Source organism: Mesoplodon mirus, assembly GCF_964341445.2.
Source record: "Mesoplodon mirus genome assembly, chromosome: 5".
Lineage (NCBI taxonomy): Eukaryota > Metazoa > Chordata > Mammalia > Artiodactyla > Ziphiidae > Mesoplodon > Mesoplodon mirus.
In genome coordinates, this window is record NC_138980.1 from 133,112,188 (window position 1) to 133,135,435 (window position 23,248).

The 23,248-nt window shown below is 41.4% G+C and overlaps 1 protein-coding gene across 1 annotated transcript in view; it reads right to left on the reverse strand.

Moving 5' to 3' along the window:
• RGS7BP (regulator of G protein signaling 7 binding protein) overlaps positions 1–16,437 on the reverse strand; it is a gene marked incomplete at both ends in the record, with an annotated part of 117,309 nt that extends 100,872 nt beyond the window's left edge. Inside the window, 2 exons of the mRNA XM_082621633.1 lie at positions 14,561–14,727; positions 15,634–16,437. Coding sequence (XP_082477759.1) covers positions 14,561–14,727; positions 15,634–15,798 — 332 coding nt within the window. The remainder of the gene's footprint in view (positions 1–14,560; positions 14,728–15,633) is intronic.
• Between the last annotated feature and the right edge of the window lie 6,811 nt (positions 16,438–23,248).

Consider the following 23,248-nt stretch of genomic DNA (forward strand, 5'->3'; position numbering starts at 1 on the left):
GAAAACTCTGCTGTGGTCCTCAGAGAGAAGGTCTTTCTACATCTGCCACTATTTTTGAGCAGGACCCAGATGCGGATTATCACAAAACCAAAACAAATAGATTTTTATAAAAGTTAATAAAGTGCTAGTAAGAACAAGAACAAGACTCTTCAGGTGATTTATCCTTGCTCACTTTCCCAATACTCATTTCTTACCACATCTGCTTCTTCTTACAGCAGAACAGGACAGACAGGAGTGGATTTTTTTTTTCAAATAATTCCCCTTTAAACAGAAATAATGACACAAACCCCCCAAATGTTTGAAGTGTATAATTCAAGAAGCATGAATTATAATGATTATACACCAGAGGTAATTTTAGGAATTACTTTCTATTTTCTACCTAAATTTTTCCTACATCAGAAATATTTTGGTGAGGGTGAGGGGGAATGGTTTATTCTTTAATTTTAAGACAAATAGCAATTTTCATAGTAATGGACTAATAGGAATATGATATTGAAGATAAAAAATAAAAAATTATCTGTATACTGATAATGAACATCTGAGAGGGAAAAAACCATCAGCTTCGCATAATTCCTCAGCTCAGGGAGTGGATGGCAAGAATGGAAATAAGAATTCCAAGCCAAATTTGAATGCTTCAAAATTAGACCCACTAAGGGAATAAAAGGGCCTAAAACTCAGAGCCTGTAGCTCTAACAAGCCATCATTCTGGCTGAAAACTAGAAATCCCACAAAGAGGGCAATTTACATAATTACTATGTATTATGATTTTAAACTCCATTTGTGGGAAAGCAGGACCTCTTGTGGGTTTATTGACAAGATTTGGGTATTTAAAGAAGTGATGTTTTGAGACTGGTCTGGTAATCTCTTCCCATTCTTGTCACCGATGAGTCCTTCCCATCTTTTCACCCAGCCTCAATGTTACTTTCTTGAGTGTTCCCATCACCCAGTGGGAAGCTCTCTCTCCTTTGAGCCCCTCTAGCCCTGGATACCACTCCTCACCCTCACCTCCATTTCTCTTTTCACCCCTGTACTCACTGATGTCTTGGAGTGGAGCTGGGTGGTCAGTGTCACTGTGGTAATGGAGTGTCCCCCTCCTCCTCAAATGTCTTCTGCTGGGAAGAAGCAGGTCGTTTCTTGAAACCCAGAATTCAGCCTACCTTGACATGGGTCCAACATTTCTGGGACTTATGTAGGCAAACAAACAAGAAAGAAGGTGCTCAAGGATGGAGCAGTTTGAGATAGACAGTATTGAGAGAGGAAGTCTGAAAAATTCAGGGCACAGAGAGAAGTGCTGAGGCCCCGAGAATGCAGAGCCGAGATCCATTCACATTCCACTGGCAGCTTCAGCAAGGCCATAATTTTGTTATTTTTTTCCTGCCTGCCTGTTTTCCTCTCCTTACTAGCTGAGGAAACCTTAAAAACCCTCAAGTCAGCTGTGTGCCTGATGAAGAGGTCCTTGTGCTGAAGTGAGTCCAGGGAAGGAGAGAGACTCTGAGTGGAAATAATACTTTGTGACAGTGGAAGGGAAGGAAAGCAGGTCGGCCAATCCTGGGGCCTCTCCAAGAAAGGAAGGGGCCGTCTGGGGAAACAAAACAGCCCAGTGTAGTGTCAAGAATAAAGACTCTGGCAACAGAGAGACCAGTGTTCAAACCCCAGCCCCACCCAATATCTTGACCAAATACCTCAACTTTCTGAACTAAATGTACTAAAAAATGGAAATTTAAAAAATATTTAGCAGTATGGGTGCTTTGGAAAGCTTCCAGGTGAGGCAAGCTTCATCTAGAATCAAGAGTCAGCCCTGGTGTTTTATTGGTGCTGGATGGGGCCACTATCTTGGAACCACAAGGGACAAGTCACTAGGACCACAAGAATCACTAGGACCACTGTCCTGACATGCTCCAACTTGTGAAATAATCCCAGCTCCCACCTACCTACAGAGCGGCCTCTGATTAGGCCACTATGGGCTAGTTTCTGTTACTTGTAGGTAAATGCATTTCTTAGCCAACATATCTCACTTTAAAACATTATCTCACTGGGTTCTAAGTAAACATTATTTCAGATGAATTCATTTAATCATGAAGGAATGTATGCAAAGGGTATAGCACGCAGTTGGTTCTCAGCACATTTAAACTCCTATTTCTGCTTCCCCTTGGCTCAAGACAGACAAATACCATCCCTTAAAGTTTGCTCATGGCAGGAAGCCCGAGGCTACACAAATAAAAGCGAAAGTACACTGCTCGTTGCTCTCAAAGCTCAGTCCAAGTGGCCTCCTGTCCTTTATGAAGTTGTCTTTCCTGGCTATACCCACCCAGGCAGAGCTGATTGCTGCCTCCTTTATGCCTCTCCTATATCATCCACATATTTCTATTGTAGCAGTGATCGCACTGTTTTGCAATGATTTGTTTACATGTCTCTCTTACACAGATGCTGGGCGATGAGCTCCTCAAAGGGCAGGAGCTGTGTTGTATTTATCTTTATACTTCCAAAGCCTAGCACAGTGGCTGGCCCATAGTAGGTGTTCAATGTTTAATGAAGAAATGGATGGACCAATAAACCAAGAAGGAAATGGGCAGGAAGGAGAAGTAGATGCTAGGGCATGTCCTCCCACTACTTCCTCCCCCTCTAGCACCCCTTTGCTCACTTCTCACATCCAAGCTCCCTACCCTTCCTGTCTCCCCAGTCTTGCTAAAGTTCCCCTATCCTAGGCCTCAGGAAGCATCACTTTGGCTTACAGATTGGGAAATTTTTGTCCTCACTAGACAGCTAGTATGGAGAGAGATATATGTAAATCAGATCATGAAACTTGTAGCTAAGAAAGCCACAAGACACGGTCCTGGTCAACAAGATGTTCATGGAAGTTGCCGTGTGAGGCTTCTGAGAAAGCTCTTTTAAAAGGGACACAACTGTCTTATGTTTTTGCCTTCTGTCCTTCCTACTTGCTGGGAGTATGGACAGAATTTCTGGAGGTGAAGCAGCAATCTTGAGACCTAGAGGAAAAGGCCTGATTATAGAAATCTCAGGCCTGATATCTTTAAACCGTGAAGCAATGTGTGCTATCCCCTATCCCTGGGTTTATAATTATGTGAGAAAATAGACCTTTATGTATGGATGTCACTAAAATCTGGTCTATGTTACTTGCAGCTGAAGACAATTCCAAACTGAAAATCTAGTCTCCTTTCTTTTCTTCAGACCTGCCAAGGTCACTTCATTTTAGGACCTTTACACTTGCTATTCCTTCTGCCTGAAATGTTTTTCTCTTAGATGATCACATGACTGTCCCTTCTCAAAGTCAGATATCAAGTTAGAACGTCACCTCAGATGTCACTACATTGCATCCATCATTCTTTAGTAATACTATCTAATTTTATTTTCTTCATTGCTTTTATCACTCCCTGAAATGCTCTATCCTTTGCATATTTCTTTTTGTCTTTGTCCATTCAGGCTGCTATAACAAAATACCACAGACTGGGTGGCTTAAAAACAACAGAAATTTATTCCTCACAGTTTTGGAGGCTAGGAAGTCTGAGATCAAGGCACAAGCTTGGTCATGTTTGGTGAGAGCCTTCTCCCTGGTTCATAGCCAGTGTCCTCTTTCTGTGTCCACACATGGTGGAAGGGGTGAGGGATATTTCTGGAGCCTTTTTTTTATTAGTGCACTAATCCCATTCATGAGGGCTCCACCCTCATGACTTCAGTACCTCCCAAAGGCCCACCTACCAGTATCATCACATTGGGCATTAGGATTTCAACATCCACATTTTGTGGGGACACAAATCTTCAGACCATAGCACTTCTTGATTATCTTCACCATGAATGCAGGGCCCTTCTCTATTTCAGAACTGCTATGTCTCCAGCACCTAGAAAAGCATGTGGCATATGGTGGGTGCTCTATGAATAGGTTCCCAGAAAGGAAGATGACTTCCAGAGTTGGAAATGAATATATTTCCCCATCGAATATACTGTCATATGTGTTGAATAGGTTTATAATTTAGGAAATTATGGATTAAATACCATTTATGTCCTGACTACTGGATATAACATTATTTACATGAGATAATGAATTTCAAGTTCAATTTCTTTTAATAAACTCATAATCTTGATCACAGATCATCTTATCCCCATATCCAGAAAACCCTGTCTCCCTCCCTTTTATTCCTGTTATAGCTCATCAGATTTTAACTACTTGATGGAATTTTTTTCTTTGATTTAAAATAAAGTTTAAATTTATTTTTTAAAAGAAGAGTCCCACTTAGTCTCTGGTAGATTTTTAAAAATTGATTTCTTGAGTGCCACTACTTATCCTCCTTACAGTCCCTATCTTATTTCACATCCTGCTTTGTGAAAATTATACTCAAGCCCTTTCAAAGGCACCTTGCCTGACTTCCTGTCCTCCCAAGTGGTTCCTGAACCTCTAATCTTTTCCATAGGTCCATTTAAAAACAGCAAAATTTTCTTAATCCCTTTGGGACCCTTCCATCTGCTCTGAATTTCTGTGCTAGGATCATGGCAGGCAATGAGACTGCAAGTAAGACCTTGACATTTAGGAGAGTAAATTATTTCTTTTAATAGCTAGATTGTGCTTTTTCATATAAAAACCATAGACGTAGACTCATAGACTAGGGCCATCCTATTATACACCCTTAAGGAATAAAAAGCAGACTAGTTTGAGTAAGTAAAGCGTTTACAAGTTAAATGGTAAAAGTTAAGTCCAGGAATACAGGTTGGGGACAGAGATCGTTAGTCATTTCCCAATATCTGCTCTCTCTCTTTTTCTTAGTAATAAAGTCCTCCTTTTGTTTAAGGTGGCAGCGATAAAAGAATACATTTCCTAGTCTCCCTTGTAGTTAGATGTGACTATACGATGCAGTTCTAGAAGAAGTTTTATTTGGGTCTGCTTAAAAAGAGCAGACCCAGCTGGGAAGTGTGGCTTTCCCACTTCATCCTTTCTTCCAGTCTGGAACCGGGACTCATGGCTGTAGCTCCTATAATAATCTCACATCATAAAGTCAGATTGAGGATGGAAGACATAAACAAAGAGTGGGTGACAGAAATGTTGATTTCCTGGAGCCAGCACACCGGTTCCGAATTGGCCATTCTAGGGCTTCTTTTCTGTGAGAGAATAAACACTGGTGTCTTTGAATTTTTTGTTCAGTGTAGGCAAATGTAATCCATTTTTATACAAATGCTCACTTGGGGAGTTTTAAAAAATATCCCAATGCCCAGGCTGCCTCCCAGATCATTTAAATCAGAAACTCTAGGGATAGAATTCAAATGTCGACAATTTTTAAAGTTTTCTGGGTGATTGCAGTGTGCAGCCCAGGTTGAGAATCACTGCTTCAGGCTGACAGGCCTCATATTTAGCAAGTTCAAAATCTCCTGGGGGGGCTTCCCTGGTGGCGCAGTGGTTGAGAGTCCGCCTGCCGATGCAGGGGACACGGGTTCGTGCCCCAGTCCGGGAGGGTCCCACATGCCATGGAGCGGCTGGGCCCGTGAGCCATGGCCGCTGGGCCTGTGCGTCCGGAGCCTGTGCTCCACAACGGGAGAGGCTACAACAGTGAGAGGCCCGCATACCACCAAAAAAAAAAAAAGAATCTCCAGGGGGATGGGGTGGTGCTTGTTAAAAAAGTTGGATTTTCAGGGCTCATTCCCCAGAATTTTGGTTCTTTCGGTCCGAGGGCACCCCAGGTGATTCTGAGACAGGCAATGCAGGGAACACATGTGAAGAAACACTGCTTTAGGCAATGGGGCATCTTTGGAAATTTTTAAAGCAAAGAAGTGACAAGATCAGAGGAGAGTGTTAGGAGGATTAGTCTGGATCTAGTGAATAAGTTGAAAAGAAGAGGTGAGAGACCGATGGTAAGGAGAACAACTGGGAGGTACTACACTAGTTGATGGCCTGAGGGGACATGATTCTGAACTAAGTGGGTGGCCACAGAAATGGGGGAAAAAGGGGAAGATACAATAGACATTGAAAAAGATAAAATACTACAGGACTTACTAACTGACAGAATAAGACTGAGGGGGACTTTAAGATACTTATTTTTAGTGACTGAATAATACACTAGGGGTTTGATGACTTCTGGGTTAGTATGTACTTCCCCCTTTTTCTCGAACTCAGTTAAATTGCTGTAGATTATTAGTTTACTGTTTATCTACACCTGCAAATGTAATTTTTGTTAACCTGATTGTATCTAGAGTTTTCCATTAGATTGGAAACATTTTTTGCTAAATCAACACTTCTATTTAAAGGCTTAGACACATTATCCTAGCAAGAGTCTATTTCACAAATTTTAGTATTTGTTTATAAATATATCTAAATATGTGTATATGAACAAGCAATATACATATGTGTAAATATGTGTATAGACAAGCAATTAAATGTTTTTCATTAGATTTTTACTTTTTAAAAAACGTCATGTCTTCTAGAGCAGAGGAAATAAATGAAATGATTACTGGTTTATTTACTGCTCTGGAGCTTGCTTTATGTAGATATCTTTTTGGATGAGACACATCTAAACTTTCAAGGGCTAAAAGTTTAAAGAATGGTTTTTAAAAAATGACCTTAATAGAAAACGGTTATTTAACTATTCACTATAAAGCCACCAAGCAGATGTTAGGGTGATATTTTATCAAATAACCTCAAACATGATTACCTTCTGAGTAATTCTAAAATACACACTGCCCACTAATTTCTTATAATAAGGAACATGTAAGCCTCAGAAAACAATCTTAAGTGTGCTCTTCAAGTCCTCTCATTTAAAAACCAACATTGGTTTTATAGTTACAAACCAGAAAGAAATAACAGTCAAATGTAATAGAAATATAAAATGTAAGCTAATGTATTTGCTCCTTTTTTACTAAAGTGTGTGTCTGTGTCAAGACACAGTTTCTTTTTTTCCTCTTATTGAACTACAGTTGATTTTTTCAACATTTTCTATTTTATTGTTTTTTAAAAGTATTTATGTATTTATTTATTTATTGGCTGTGTTGGGTCTTCGTTGGTGCGTGTAGGCTTTCTCTAGTTGCGGCGAATGGGGGCTACTCTTCGTTCCGGTGCGCAGGCTTCTCACTGCGGTGGTTTCTCTTATTGCGGAGCACAGGCTCTAGGCGCACGGGCTCAGTAGCTGTGGTGCACGGGCTTAGATGCTCCGTGGCATGTGGGATCTTCCTGGACCAGGGCTCGAACCCATGTCCCCTGCATTGGCAGGCAGATTCTTAACCACTGCACCACCAGGGAAGTATAGTTGATTTTTAAATTGAAGTATATAACACAGTGTCTTTTAAGAATAGATTTAAAACTACCAAGTAAACTTAATGAACAAACAAGATGCACATTTCCTCACGAGCTTGGCACTTGGTGCAAACATGAATGAAACACAGCCTTGCTCTCTTGTACTTCACGGTATAAATAATAAAGTGATGATGAGTTTCCTAGAGTTTGTTTTAGGTTTAATTTTCCCTCTAATTGGAACATCTATTAGAAAGCTCTAACAAGGTGAAAGTCATTAGATCTGTTCAAAACATAAAAAGGCTAAACTTCAACTGGCAGTGGAAGACCATGTATCTAGATTCCCTATCACGTTTAGTTTGGTTGATAAGAATAGCACATTTCTTTAATTTGGTGTGAGGCAGTCCTTTGTCACTTGCTCCTGAGTATGCTACGGCCCTGAAGCAACAGAATCAGCACCACTGAGGGACCACCACCTAATCACGTCTAGCCATGCAGACCAGAGAAAGTGAATGTCCTACGTGTGGACTGTAGGTGCATCTACACCTCCTCCTCACATTCTCTTTGGCAGTTGGATTTTGCTCCACCTTCAGACACCAGTAATTAAACTGGTTATAGCAAAGTGCTAACCATATTGGGGATTCTTTGAGAACACCTCCATTTCATACAGAAAACATTCTATTGCATTGTCACAAACCCCACCCCTAATATGAGCTACAGTCTTGCAAATGATAAAACACTGGGTGCTGGGAAGTCTTTGTGCAAAAGTGTTGAGAAAGTATGTAGATAGTGTTGGGCAAAACACCATCCCCAGTGGGCGAAACAAACAACCCAAAGTGTGTATTCTACTGCAGATGGGTGAAGGGAATTTGCTATGGGTGGAACTTTCTTTTCCCCACCCCCCAAATTCATATGTTGAAGCTCTGACACCCAGCATCTCAGAATATGACCTTATTTGGAAATAGGTTGGTGCAGATATAATTAGTTAAGTTAGCATGAGGTCATACTGGTACAGTAGAGTGGGCCCCTAATTCAGTAAGACTGGTATCCTTATAAAAAGGGAAAATTTGGACGCACACACTCACACAGAAGAACATGTGAAGATGGAGGCAGAGATACTTCAGCAAGCCAAGAAACACCAAGATTGCTAGCAAACCACTAGAAGCTAGAGACAGGAACAGATTCTTCCTCCCAGCCCTCAGAAGGAATCAACCCTGCCTTACCTTGATCTTGGACTTCTAGCCTCGAGAACTGTGAGACGAGAACTTTCTGCTGTTTAAGCTACTCAGTTTGTGGTACTCTGTTACTATAGCCCTAGAAAACTGACACAGAATTGTTCTCCCATCATTATCTCAGATGGATAGCATATTCTTTTGGTGCAGATATAACTCACCTTTCACTATTTGACCAGTGAGAGTTAAAATTTAAAAACCCAAACACCTGTAATAGGAAGGAAACATAAAGGACAGTGTAGCTGGCTTGGCATGCTTGCCAACCAGGCTTATTTTACTATACCTCAGGCCTCCTCCATCATGTGGATTAAAGAAAGCTGAGTGAGCTGCCTCCATGGTCAACAAATACTCCTTCCGTTTTCTACCACCCCACGTAATTGCTGCAGTCTCAGCCAAAGTGCTGAGAGGAAGCATCACTGACTAAGCTGCAGCTCTGTGTTCTCTCTCTCCCGTTTCAACATCCTAGCAAACACAACAGGGAATGGACAAAAAGGGGGACTGGAAAATACAGAGCAGAAAAGTCAAATAAATATCAAACAAAACTAAAATAGACCCAAAAAAATAGAAGAAAAAACACAAGGAGAGATGCAAGGAGAAAGGAGAAAAACACAGGCATGGCTGGCCAGGAAAATAATTGCTGAAAGGAAAAACCTAAAATCTGTGGGTATGGATCCCTAGGATAATCACTATATTGTTCCCGGAAGCCATTAGGAGATTAAGATTCTCCTTGTGATATAGTATGTTCACATCCTGACAAATTATTTCTGGACTTCAATCATCAAACTTCCTGCATGTGCTGATTTTTTCATAACTCAGTTCTGTAAACAAAATCTATGTGATTCTACACGAATTAACATAGAACACTAGAATGATGAAGCCGGAGAACTCAGAAATCATTCAATTCAATTATTGAGGTGTACAGAGAATTTAATAGTCTTGTCCAATGGCATAAGCTTGTCCACATAGCTTATACCAGAGCTAGGCCAAAAGGTTTTGTAAATATTATGATTTATGAAGAATCTAGGTTGATTTATACCAAGAAAGTATTTCTAAACTTAAGTACTTTTGAACTTTCACATCTCCATATTGCTTTTAAGATTTTAAAGAAGAGGCCTTTTGGGAGCCATCTGGGAAGTTTCAACCGAGAAAATTCCTCAGAACATAATGTAAGAAACCAAAGTAAACAAAAATGTATTTCAGCTAAAATATTTATTTGAAAACTATTTGAGGGGCAGATTTTTTTTAATATAAATGTATCTTGACCACCTGAATTTTAAATGTCTTATTAGTAATTACAGTAACACTAATCTGAACTTAATAATAGCATCTGCTGTATGCTAGGCAGTCTTCTAAGTGCTTCCTGTAGGTTACTTTACTCAATCCTCAGAATACTGTATGATTTGGTCCCATTATTTATTAGCCCTATTTTGCTGATTAAGAAATTGAGGCAGAGAGAGACAACATCTTTGCCCAAGGTCACACTATTTATGAGTGGTAAGGCTGAGACTTGAACACTGGCAGTCTAGCGCCAAAGTCTATATACTTAACCACTGTGCCGCACAGCCATTTACCGCCCTATGAAGCAATTTGCAATATCAGTACACATGTATCCCTAGTCAGTGGTAAAAACAGGATTTTATCCAGGTCTAATCTGATTTAGAGTCAATGCTCTTTCCCACGACAGCTATATTGCCTCTCACATTAGCATACTCAAACCTCACTTTCACTCTAATCAGCAGCCACTAACAGAAGGTCATGGTGTGAATATCCAGTGCAATGAAAGTACCACATCAGTAAAGGAAAAGGACTCCTAATAACCAGTCCACCACCATAGCATAAACTGCTGGGGTTTTCTGGAGGATATTGGTTCTTCTGGGTCCTCCTAGCTTGTATGCTGTACTCTTCTCTCTTCACTCTCAGGAGATGGTGTGGTTGATAGAACAGGCACTAGACCAGAGAGCATGAAACCTGGGTTCCAGTCTTAGAGCAGCCTGGGACTGGCAGAGTACCCCTGTCGGGGTAGGCATCACCCACCTGGCTCCCTAAATCCTCTCAACTAGTTTACAGATAAGGGAATTGAGATTTAGAGAGTAAGTAATTCCATCAAGGTCAGCAAAGATGGTATTCAGCCCTGGTTTGCCTGACTGTAAAATCCTCATGTATACTCGACCAAGCTGTCACTTTAAATCCTCCAAATCTCAGATTCCTCAAACATAAAACAAGGACATTTTGCTAAATCAGTACTCTCTGTATCATGGAGCTCTAGGGATTCTTCAGAGGTGTCTCAGAAGTCATTTTTGGAGGGAAGTCCAAGGAGACAGGGTCCAGACAACTTCCTACCCCTGACGTGTGTGCGTGTGCACACACATAAGTGCATGTGTGTGCACACACACATACACAGAAACATCAAGCAGTGCCCCTCTTAGCTTTAATGCCTAGGAGAGGATCAGCATGGTGAAGGTACAATAACTGTGGTAAATCAAGCCATTCAGAGGAGGCTTTGGATTCAGCTGGCTGGCTCTGCCCAGAAAACATCCAATGCCTTTGAAAGAAAAGGCTGTACCTGAACTTCTGTTGATCTAAACACAGTCTGAGAAAGTGTTTTGGTTGTATCTGTGAAGATGGCCTTCTTACCAGGGTCAGCTAGTGAGAAACACAGTCCGAGTTTTCTTCTCTTGTGGTCACCATTCCTTGAGGGTTTCAACTGGTCAGGGATGAAAGGGATGTAGCATTTGTGGCTTAATTCTTTTTTTTTTTTTTTTTTTTTACTTTTAACCCAAACTGTATTTTATTACATTTAGACATCATCCACTGTAAGAAACACCACTGTTTTATGTACCATTAGGAAAGAAAAGATGCTGCCACTCAATATGATGCATCATCCATTGTAAAATGAACTGTAAATTCAGAGATATTAAAATGTTAAAGACCTTAGGAATGATGAAATTGTGGGTCTCAATAGAGAGGTCTCACAATGCCATGGGCTACCTGTGTGGTTTAATCCTAACTCTGTTTTTTCTCTTCCTCTCTCTTTATCTTGCCTCATTTTCTTTTTACCCTGTCCACTTTCAACCCTGCCTTCTTCCTCTGGCCCCAGAGCCAGGTGGTAGAGAAGAAAGGAGTGGTCTGTGTTGGTAAGAAATGAGAGAAGTCATTTACTCCTTCAACTCCTGCCTTTCCCCCAACTGTATTCCTACAAAGAACAACGCATTGGTGCTTAGATGATCACTATCAGGCAGGCATCTTGATGAATGCACGGAGAGCCAAGATTTACTTTATCCCATCCCTGTAGCTTGTATCCCTTTCACTAAAAGCTACATATGTAGAAAAGAATAAAGCCAATGAATGTCAAGTGTTCATCATACATTTTTGATGGTGATCATACCTTTTTAAAAACATTTATTGAGGTATCCTTTACATACCATAAAATTCACTCATTTTAAGTGTGCAATTCATTGATTTTCAGAAAACATACAGCTGTACAAGCATCACCACGATTCAAATTTGAATCATTTCCATCACCCCAAAAAGATACCTCAAGCTCATTTGCACTCATACCCTGTTCCCACCCCAAGCCCTAGGCAACCACTAATCTTTCTGTTTCTTATAGATTTGCTTTCTCTGAGCATTTCATATAAATGGAATCATATAATACTTGGTATTTTGTGACTGGCTTCTTTCATTTTGTGTACTCTTTTGGAGGTTCATCTATACATTAGCACGTCTCAGTACTTTGTTTTTTTACGTGACACCTTTTTGAATGGCAACATTTTATGGAGGAAAGTTCACAGATTTCAGAAGCATGCAAACCTGGGGCCAAATCAGAGTTGTACCACTTCTTAGTTGTGTGTCTTTGGGCAATTTCCTTAACCTCTCTAAGACCCATTTGTAGAATAAGGATACTAATCCCTCCCTCAGAGGATTATTCTATCAACTAAATGGATTTTGCCAGCAAACAATGGGCAGTCAAGAAGTCTAGTCTTTCTGTCTGCATTCCCCAGGAATCATTGTTTTCTTACCCCTGCATCAAATTGTAAAGTGAATCCTACAGCCTCCCTACCAGCCTTCACATGAAGCTTGAAATGAGAGCCCACATAACTAGCAATATCAGGAATGAAATTCCGCCAAGGGGAATCACATCCTTCATTAATGGAGCCCAGATGGTGAGGAGCTAAAGGGATTTCCTTCAATATTGCTGTCATGTTTTAGAAAGAAGGTTGAACTGTATTTCATTGTTATTTTAAGGAGGAAAATATTTCGAATTCTACTCTAGAACATTCTACAGAGTTAGCCTTACTTTTGCAAGGCTCTAAGAACAACCTATTTTCCCACCAATTCTTATAAAACTGCCCCCAATAACATCAACCCTCAGATAACATGTAAGTAAGTAGTAAAGGGCTATAACCCCCTGAATTCATAAAATTCACCTCAAATCCTCAAAACTCAACTTTTAGCCAATAGTTTCAGACTCTTTCTTTCCTAAACCTTTAGAAGAACCTGAATTTCATGTGTGTAGCCGAATAGACTAAATTGAACTCCTTGTTCATTTCTCCAGTCCATCTTCTCTGATTAGAACATAACAATTTGAGTTCCAAGTTAAAGGAACTCTGGATATAACCACACCATACACTCTTAGACACAGAGTTTATGTAGATGCAGTTCCTTAGCCCTGAGCCCTCATTTTCCTTCTGAATCATTGTTTCTCCACAGTTTTCAGTCCACCATGATTCCCTTTTGTGTTTCTGATTGTTTTTTTCTCTTCTTCTCTGAGATTTATCACAGCTGCATTTTTTCCCCAAATTCCTTAAACACTTAATTCCTTTCCACCTCCTAGATTCACTCCCAGATTTACCTCCTGTTAAGTATAGTATAACAGTTAAAACAGAAAAGGATAATACTTTTCAGTATTTCTACTAAATTAAATAGGTTTGCAACATATTTTATGTATCTCTCACTTCAAGGAGGTTAGCACAGTGAATCATTTTTCATCATGTAAAATGCCTGTTGTCAAATGTAAACTAGTTATTAAGAGAGGCGACATATGGCTTTCTAATCTTTATATACTAATAATTGTCACTATACATATTAATGGCATTAAAGATAACAAAGAGTGATTCTTTCAAAAAAGTAAATTAGATATAATTCCTACAAGTGATCAATCTGCAACATTATCAGGAGAGTCTGACTAACTAGAACTTCTACTGTGATAAAACCATACTCACGAAGACAAATAGTTAAAAGCTATATCCAGACTGAATCAAACACTTAAATCAATGTATCTGCATAAGGAGTCCTGCGTTTCCTTGCTCTCTGTACTTATCTGAAAATAGAAACTTAACAAAATCCAGGACTAACTTTTCTCCCACTATTGAGAGATCAGGAAGGAGTGAGTGTGGTCTCAGGAGAGAAGTTTTCACTCACTGTCTTATCACCTAAAATCAGCGTGAGAATCCATAAATGTGATAAAAAGAAATAAAAATAATTGGGGGGGGGGCCACAAAAAGCTTAAATTTAGTTAGATTTGTGAATTTCCCCAATCTTTAAAAAGCTGTCCTCATGTTAAAACTTCCCTTTCATACACTACAGTGAAGAGAGTAATTTATATCCAAGACTTTATTTTAGGGAATTTATTTTAAATGATATCATAGGAATTTATCTCATAGTATAAATAGTTTAGTAAATCTGGGATTTAGCAAAGATTTTTCCCCTACTGCACAGGGCTTTTGTGCAGTAGATGTTTAGCAGCAGATGACAAAATAATCTTGAGGCATGATGCTTTAACTTCAGTTTGGTGCCCAAACATTCTGCAAAAACATCTTAAGCCCCAAATTCCAACATGTGGCCAGCATATTGAAAGTTAATTTAAGAAAAATCACTTAATAACCCAAATATTCAATACATATATAAGAATCACACAACTTTTGGATTATAATTTTGTCTACAGTGTGTTCATAGCTCTCTAGAAAATCCTGATCTCGGGGTGATTGGTTAAAACCTCTCATTTGCAGAGAACATCTCTCAGGCCTTGGTCACCATAAATATCTGCTAGCATGCACACATCATGTATATGAATTACCAAATAATGCCAAGAGTCTCCTACCCCGAGATGGCAGCAAGTTTTTGGTGTGCCTGGCGGGCCATTTCACAGCCTTTGGTTCTTGTCTTGTGCATTTCCACCCTGAGTGAGGGGCAACTGACAGAGACGTCCCCGATAGAAATGACCAATTCTCGGTACAGGGCCACTTGCGTGTTGAACTCTTGGACAAGCTGGAAAAGAGAGCGAGTTTCTTTCATAAGACACTGATCAGGAAGTTTCCTATTTTGCGTACCTAAACAGAGGCTTTCGCTGACCCCTGAGCCACCTCCCCAAATCTCCTGCTAAAGAGCCTACAGATTGTTTAAAGATTGGGGCACAAAGATGTAAGTTCTCTTCATCCAAAGCAAGTGTTTATTTTTCATCGGTAAGTCTCGTCATGGAAGCTCTGTTTCCAGACCTACTTGCCACCACCCGTTCAGACTCAGTTTCTGAAGAGCCAGAGCATATTTGGAGAGCTACCATGCCACTCCCAGGTAACTAGAGAGTGATGCTGGGCACTCTTGCATAGAAGTCTCCCCTCTACCACAGCTGGGATGTGGATTTGAACTGGCCTGGGGATAAAGGCCAAAGGTGGGTTATATTAGGCAAACCATTCACCTCCTGCCGGACCACTGAACCGCTCCGGCTGGGCTCCGAGCTTGACGGGAAGACCGGCTACAGCCTCTGAGCTGGAACCTTCGTCCCCTCCGCAGAGCCCTGTGCACTCTATTTGGGTTTGTTTGCTACTGTCTCCCCACAGAGCAGCACTCTTACCTACTCAGCCCCTCCCTCCCTGGTGAGCCAGCCAGTTCACCGTGTCTTTCCTATCTGCCGTTCTCCGAGGGGGTAGAGGCGCGACCTACAGCCGCTGACCCCAAGACCCTTTCCGCGGCACTTCCTGGCGGGGCCATTACGACCCGGGTGTCACCCCGAATCTGGGGGACTGCAGATTTAAAAATAGTTCATGTGCACGTGACCGGCATGGAGGAGCTGAGGGTGGCGGAGTTCCTGGCACTCAGGCAAAAGATTAACGTACACGATTCCCCCACCTCTCCAAAAAAAAAAAAAAAAAAAAAGGAGGCGCATTTTCCACCTACCATCTTGCAATCGTCCAGGGCTCGTTGAGTTTTGTGGGCGCTCTCGGAGCCGCTGCCCCTGCGCTCCCAATCCCGGCTTTGCAGCGGGGGCTTGCTGATCTGGAAGATTGAGGAGCGGGTGGACCGGCTGGGGCGCTTTTTGCGCCCATTCGGTGCAGAACTCATGCATACACATCCACCAAGCCGAAGCCGCTGGTGCAGTGCGCCCCGGCGCGGGCGGCCAGGTAGTTGCCCTGCGCGCCGCCGCCAAGCAGCCGGAGCCGGGACCCGAGGCGCGGCGCTCACAGGCTTGGGACTGGCTGCGCGGGTGGGTAACCTTCAGCTTGAAGGAGAGCCGGGGAAGCGCTGGCTGTGCCGTGCAGCATCGCTTCCACTAGCAGAGAGGAAGGAGCTCGGTCAAGTTCTGCTCAGCAGCACTGCCGGCCCTGTCCCGGGAGCTGGACGCTGGCGCGGGCTCGCACTGCCTTCCTCTCGGCATGGATCGCAAGGCTGGGCGAGAAGGAACACGCCGCCCGGCGGTTCCTAGTTTCCATTCAGATGGGTGATCAGCTTTCAAAGCCTGCGCTGCCAGGTGGAGAGGAGGGTGGGCAGGGGGAAGATTGTCGCTCTGGCTTCGGGTGTCTTCCCGCAGCGGCGCTCCGTTCGTCTATCTCCTCCCTCCCCCGTCACCAGGCCTGGAAGGGCTGGCAGTCCCCGAAGCAGGCAATTGGCTCTAATCCGTTGTCTTGATTCCTCGTCTCCACGGGGCTCATCTGTTCGAGGATCCCTAATGAATCCGTGGCGGGACTGGCAGACGCAGGGAATCGGTCCGGCTGACGTTGTTCGCGGCCCCGCACATTGATAGGACAGGAATACTAATGTGATCCGTCCAAACCCCTTCCCCCTCCAGGGTTTATGCACTTATCCAATCAAATCCCCGGGAACATCAATTGCAATATTACTTCATCTGCTCTATTATTAGAAACGAAAAGTGTCATCAGAGTGGAGCACATTGCCACATGCTGGGACATAAACACGGATTTCAGATCAACCAGTGTGGGCTTGAGGCCCTCACCTTCCAACACATTCCGAGGCCACAGATTAGTAAAGCCCAACGAGGAGGGAGTGAGGTTTGTGCCTCAGAAGGAAGATCTCTTGATAACAGTTTTTAAAAATAGCTTTGTTTCCGGGAGTTTTGTTGTTGTGGTGGTGTTTTTGTTTTTGTCTATGTTCACCATGTGCCGGGAGAGAAACCTGCAGCAGTGGGGGCAGAATGTAAGAGGCCTTCAGTCAAACTGGTCCTCAACCCATTCCATCCCATCTTAACGAGTCAAGCTCCTGGTCTTCCATTCCACAATCTCAGGACCCAGCTCTGAGAGCTTCCCAATAGAGATTTGAACAAATAAGAGCCAATAGGGCTCCCTGGACACTCAAAATGACTCAACTGTCCTTTACGGGGCATCAGTGACCCAGAGGCCAATGGAGGTGGCCCAGGATAGTGGGGAAGATGACTGCGTGAAAGGGGGCCCTGGGGGGTGAGTTCCTTGGCCATTTAAGTTCACTCTTACCACTGGCATCCTAAGATTCTTCTGGAAGGAAGAGAGGTAGCATGGGCATTCAACTCCAATGCTCTGAGAATGCTTGTTCCCATGAATGGTTTGTTTAGAGGGGACAGATAAAGAACTCTGCCACAGGGGAACTACTTATGTGTTGCAGAGCCTAATGAAGAACAAAAAGGAGGTTTCTGGTCAACCTCTTGGGGTTATAGAGAGTATACAGAGAGGGAGAGCCAGAAATAGCCAGAAAGGCTAACACCCTAAGGAGACGTTTCTAGAATTTTTTTTTACAAGGCACGTGAACATAATGGGGTAGTATAATAAGAAAGATATTTGGTCTTTGTGCTCAGTTCCTGGCACAGAGCTCCTAAAACCCTTGTAATTTCCCTAGTGATAAGGGTGATAGGAGCCCCTTGTCACCAGAAAGACCAAGCCTTGATTAGGCATTTGGAACTTTCAGCCCGCCCCTCCCCACCCCCAACTTCCCCAGAAGGGAGAGAGGCTGGAGACTGATTTAATCATGAATAGCCAATAGTGTGACCAATCATGCCTACATAATGAAACCTCCATAATGAAACCTCCATAAAACCCCTAAACAATGGGGTTCAGGGAGCTTCTGGGTTGGTGAAGACATAGGTTTGCTGGGAGGTTGGCATACTCAGAGAGGGGGCATGGCATCTCCCCCTCCCCCCTCCCATACCCTACGCATCTCTTTCTGAGTCGTATTCTTTATAATAAGCTGGTAAGTAAAGTGCTTTCCCAAGTGCTGTGAGTCATGCTACCAAATTATCGAATCTGAGAGGCATTTGTGGGAACCCCCGAATTTGTAGACAAGTTGGACAGAAATATAGGTAATCTGGGGACTTTATACTTGTGACTGGTCTCTGCAGTGAGGGCAGATTTGTGGGTCTGAGTCCTTAAACATGTGGGGCCTGACGCTAACTCCAGGTATTGAGTTGTAGGACACCCAGTTGGTGTTGGAGAGTTGGAGAAATAGTGTTGAAAAAGATACCATGTATTTGGTTGGGGAGGAAAAAACCCTAACCAGGGGATATCTGAATGGATATTCAGCTGCATTTGTATAGTGCTTCACAAAAGATTGAGTCAGTTTTCCCTAAGGATGAGTGGGGGAGAGAAGCATCAGCTCCCACCCCAGACCCTGGTGTGCTATTATCCTCCAGGTGTTTAGATGGTAGGGAGACCAGGGTGAAGGGCTCTTCTGTTGGCTGAGTCTCCCCAAATGTAGGAAGATGAGGAGGTTAACTCTTAGCCAGCTCTGACGGTTCCTTTTTCCCTCAGTCTCAAATTTCTCTCTACCTCATGTGTGTAGGGAGGAGAGGTTGAAGAACACATCAGGTGGTTTGGTGAAATTTTCTGGGATTTGGTGAGTGGTTGGGATGCTGAGGAAAGGTATAGGGAGGCGAAAGAAGGATGGATAATACTCATTTGTAAATTAAGTCCTGTGATATAGACCCTTGTGTTACCACTAACTACCTCTCTCCCCACTACCAAACTTAAAGAAAAGTCTGCTCTAACCCAAGGTTCGTGGTGCTTTGGAAAATTAAAGGAAAAGGGACTGCATTTTACATGTGTGTGGACCTAGGATAGAGAAAACAGGACACTGGAGGTGAGTCTTCTGGAAATCTTTTGCCACCACTCTGCTGTTTCATCCCCTGTCCCTGCAGGGAAATACTGCCACCAGATTTGAGCGTCTCCAAGCTCCTTAGTAGTGGGTTTCTACTTCAGCTACAGCCATCTGGTTTCTACTCCCCGCTTCTTCTGCCTAGAGACCATTTCAACAAATTAAAAGAAAAAAAGGCAACACAATTGCACTGCTCTGTTTCTATGCCATATTTCTTGCAGTAGGTGGAGGGGGGGAGGGAATAAATGGGTCAGAATCAAGGGCACATCTGAAGGACCACAGATTTGGAAACCTGCTGGGGGATTAAGCAGAAATTGTCATTTGTAGGTGCCCCTTGGTCTTCCCTGTTACACAGCCCAAGCCATTTTCCTGAGAGGGAAGAAAAATAGCATCAATCCCAGAGCTGTCTCTCTGAGGGACAAATGCTGTAATCAGAATAGCAGCAGGCAGACTTAGTTCCCTCACCTTCCCCCTCATTCAAAACAGCATGAATTTACATTCCTGGGGCTGACTGCCAAATAGAAGGGTAAAGTGCAGTTGGAAACCCCAATAACAAGGGTACATTTTCTGGTTATCTAGACCCAATTTTGGCACAATTCTGTTAATGGGTCCTCTATAGGTATACAGCTTTGACTCAACTCACATCCTAGATTCACTGCAATATAAGATCCACCTTACATTTCATGTTCTCTGTGGTAATTTTAGAGAAGTTGTTTTGATTTAGAATTGAGAATTTAAAAAAATGAGTATTAGTTAAGAGTGAATATGAACAACTGGTAAGTTTCTTCAAATTGGCGCTATCAGGAACCACAGTGCGACCCAGAGATGCACATCTCAAACTGGGCTGTGCAAAAATGGAAAAGGACCTTATCTGTGTGGGTCTGTGACAGAGGCGAAGAAAAATACATTAAGATGCTGAATCCTGAGAAGTTGGAAAGATCTGAAAGGAATAATCAAGTTATTTCCTATTAGTGTACAAAGAGATTAAGTGGGCTTCCCTGGTGGCGTAGTGGTTGAGAGTCCGCCTGCCGATGCAGGGGACACGGGTTCTTGCCCCGGTCCAGGAAGATCCCACATGCCGCGGAGTGGCTGGGCCCGTGAGCCATGGCCGCTGAGCCTGCGCGTCCGGAGCCTGTGCTCCGCAACGGAAGAGGCAACAACAGTGAGAGGCCCGCGTACCTCAAAAAAAAAAAAAAAAAAAAAAAAAAAAAAAAAAAAAAAAGAAAAGAAAAGAAAAAAATAAAGATTAAGTTATTGCAAAGAATTTAGTGAATAAACTATTTAGTAAATGGTTTATTTCCACTAAAACCAGAAAGAAGTATAATATATTGGAATATTTATTAATTTCAAAAATAATTTTGAGCATTTTTATTAGATGCAGTTCCAGGTTTTATTGGTCCTAAAACATATAACTGGGGGCCCTTTTTAAGAAAAAGAATCCAAAAACTTAAATACAGAATTATCTAATATGGTCTTGGGAGGAGCCTATGCAATGAGGTTCCCTGAAGTTGGGTTTTGTTACCTTCATGGTAAATTGCCACATTTGTTGTTTATTATATGCACAGTGGGCATCTGGTGTTTTGCCTCCTCTGATTTTATTCTCCTTTTTCTGATAATAGCACCTTAAATTTCCTTTGAGAAAACCAGTCTTCTTTCCCTTTTTGTCATATGGCTCATGGGTGGGCATATGAATCAGACCTGGCCAATAAGAGTACTATCTTCTAGTAGCCACAATGATTGGTTTATTAGTGGGTACGAAATCTAAACTGAAGTAATGAACTTTAGGCCTTGGGACTTTTTCTAGAACTATTATGTTGAAACATTTGAAATTGCTATTACTCAACCATTTTAGACCTACATAAATGACAGTTTTATATATTTCAACCTAATATTGAGAGTTTCTTTTCCTTGGGTTGCTAGGGGATAAGATGAAAGTCTGCAGTTTCTGGTGCCACTCACGATCAACAAACTGCCTGAGAGCCAACCCAGAGAAAATCAGAATGGAGAGATGGAGAAAGATTGATTTTTGGGGGAAGGGGGAGGATAATTGGCATACAACATTATAGTAGTTTCAGATGTACAACATACCGATTTGATATTTGTATGTATTGCAAAATGATCACCAAAATAATCTACAGATCTTCCTCAACTTACAATGATGGGGTTACTTCCCAATAAACCCATTATAAGTTGAAAATATGTGAAAATGCATTTAATACACTCAAGCTACTGAACATCATAGCTTAGCCTAGCCTACATTAAACATGCTCAAAACACTTACATTAGCCTACAGTTGGGCAAAATCATCTAACACAAAGCCTATTTTATAATAAACTGTTGAATATCTCGTATAATTTATCACATACTGTACTGAAAGTAAAAAACAGAATGGTTGTATGGGTACAGGATGGTTGTAAGTATATTGTTTGTTCACCCTTGTGGTAGCCTTGCTTACTGGGAGCTACTGGTGCCCAGCATCACAAGAGAGTATCATACTGCATATCTGCTAGCCTGGAAAGAGTCAAAAAAATTGTATGTCAAACCATTGTAAGTTGGGGACCATCTGTAGTTAACATCTGTCAACATACATAGTTACATATTATTTTTTCTTGTGATGAGAAATTTTAAGATTTATTCTCCTAATGACTTTCAAATATGCAATATAATATTATTAACTTTAGTCGCCATGCTATACATTACACTCCCTTGACTTATTTATTTTATAACTGGAAGTTTGTACCTTTTGATTCCTTTTACCCATTTTGCCCACCCCCTCAATCCCCCCCCCCCCCGCTTCTGGCAACCACTTCTCTTCCTGTATGCTTGGTTTTTTCTTTTCTTTTCTTTTTTAGATTCCACATATAAGTGAGATTATATGGCATTTGTCTTTTTCTGACTTATTTCACTCGGCATAATGCCCTTAAGGTCCATCCATGTTGTTGCAGATGGCAAGATTTCATCCTTTTTTACGGCTGAATAGTATTCCTTTGTATATATATATACCACAATTTCTTTGACCATTCATCTATTGATGAACACACATTGTTTCCATGTCTCAACTATTCTAAATAATTCTGCTATGTACATAGGGTTGCATATATCTTTTCTAGTTAGTGTTTTTGTTTTCTTCAGATAAATACCCAAAAAGTGGAATTGCTGGATCATATGGTAGTTCTATTTTTAATTTTTTGAGGAACCTCCGTACTGTTTTCCATAGTGGCTGCACCAATTTACATTCCCACCGAGAGTCCACAAATGTTCCATTTTCTCCACATCCTTACCAGCACTTGTAATTTCTTGTCTTTTCCATAGCAGCCATTCTGACAGGGGTGAGGTTATATCCCATTGTGGTTAAATTTGCATTTCCCTGATAATTAGTGATGCTGAGCACCTTTTCGTGTACTATTGGCCATCTGTATGTCTTCACTGGAAAAATGTCTATTCAGGTCTCCTGCCCACTTTTAATTGGATTTAAGAAAATAATTAATTTACTTTTTGCTATTAAGTTGTATGAGTTATTTATATATTTTGGATATTAACCTCTTATCAGATATATAATTTACAAATATTTTCTCCCTTTCAGTAGGTTGCCTTTTCATTTCGTTGATGGTTTCCATTGCCATGCAGAAGATTTTTCAGTCTGATATCATCCCACTTATTTATTTATTTATTTTTGCCTTTGGTTTGGTGTCAAATCTAAAAAATCTTCGCCAAGACAGATAACAAGGAACTTGCTGCCTATGTTTTCTTCTAGGAATTTTATGCTTTCAGGTCTTATGTTCAAATCTTTGATGAATATTGAGTTAATTTTTGGGTATGGTGTAAGATAGTGGTCCAGTTTCATTCTTTTGCATGTTTCTGTCCAGTTTTCTCAACAACATTTAATGAAGAGAGACTGTCCAGGTCCCACTGTGTATTCTTGGCTGCTTTGTTGTAAATTAATTTACTATATATGTGTGGGTTTATTTCTGGGCTCTCCATTCTGTTCCGTTGATCTATGCATCTGTTTTTAATGCCAATAACATACTGTTTTGATTATTATAGCTTTGTAATATAGTTCGAAATCAGGGAGCATGATGACTCCAGCTTTGTTTCTTTCTCAAGGTTGCTTTGGCTATTCAAGGTCTTTTATGGTTTCATACAAATTTTAGGATTATTTGTTCTATTTCTGTGAAAAATGCCATTGGAATATCAACAGGGATTGCATTGAATCTGTAGATTGCTTTGGGTAGTATGGACACTTCAATGATATAAATTCTTCCAATCCATGAACAAAAATTATCTTTCCATTTATTTGTGTCTTCTTCAATTTCTTTCATCAGTGCTTTATAGTTTTCAGTGTATACGTCTTTCATGTCCTTGGTTAAATTTATTGCTAGGTTTTTTATTTTTATTTTTGTTTTGATGCAATTGTAGAAAGATTGATTTTTAATATTAT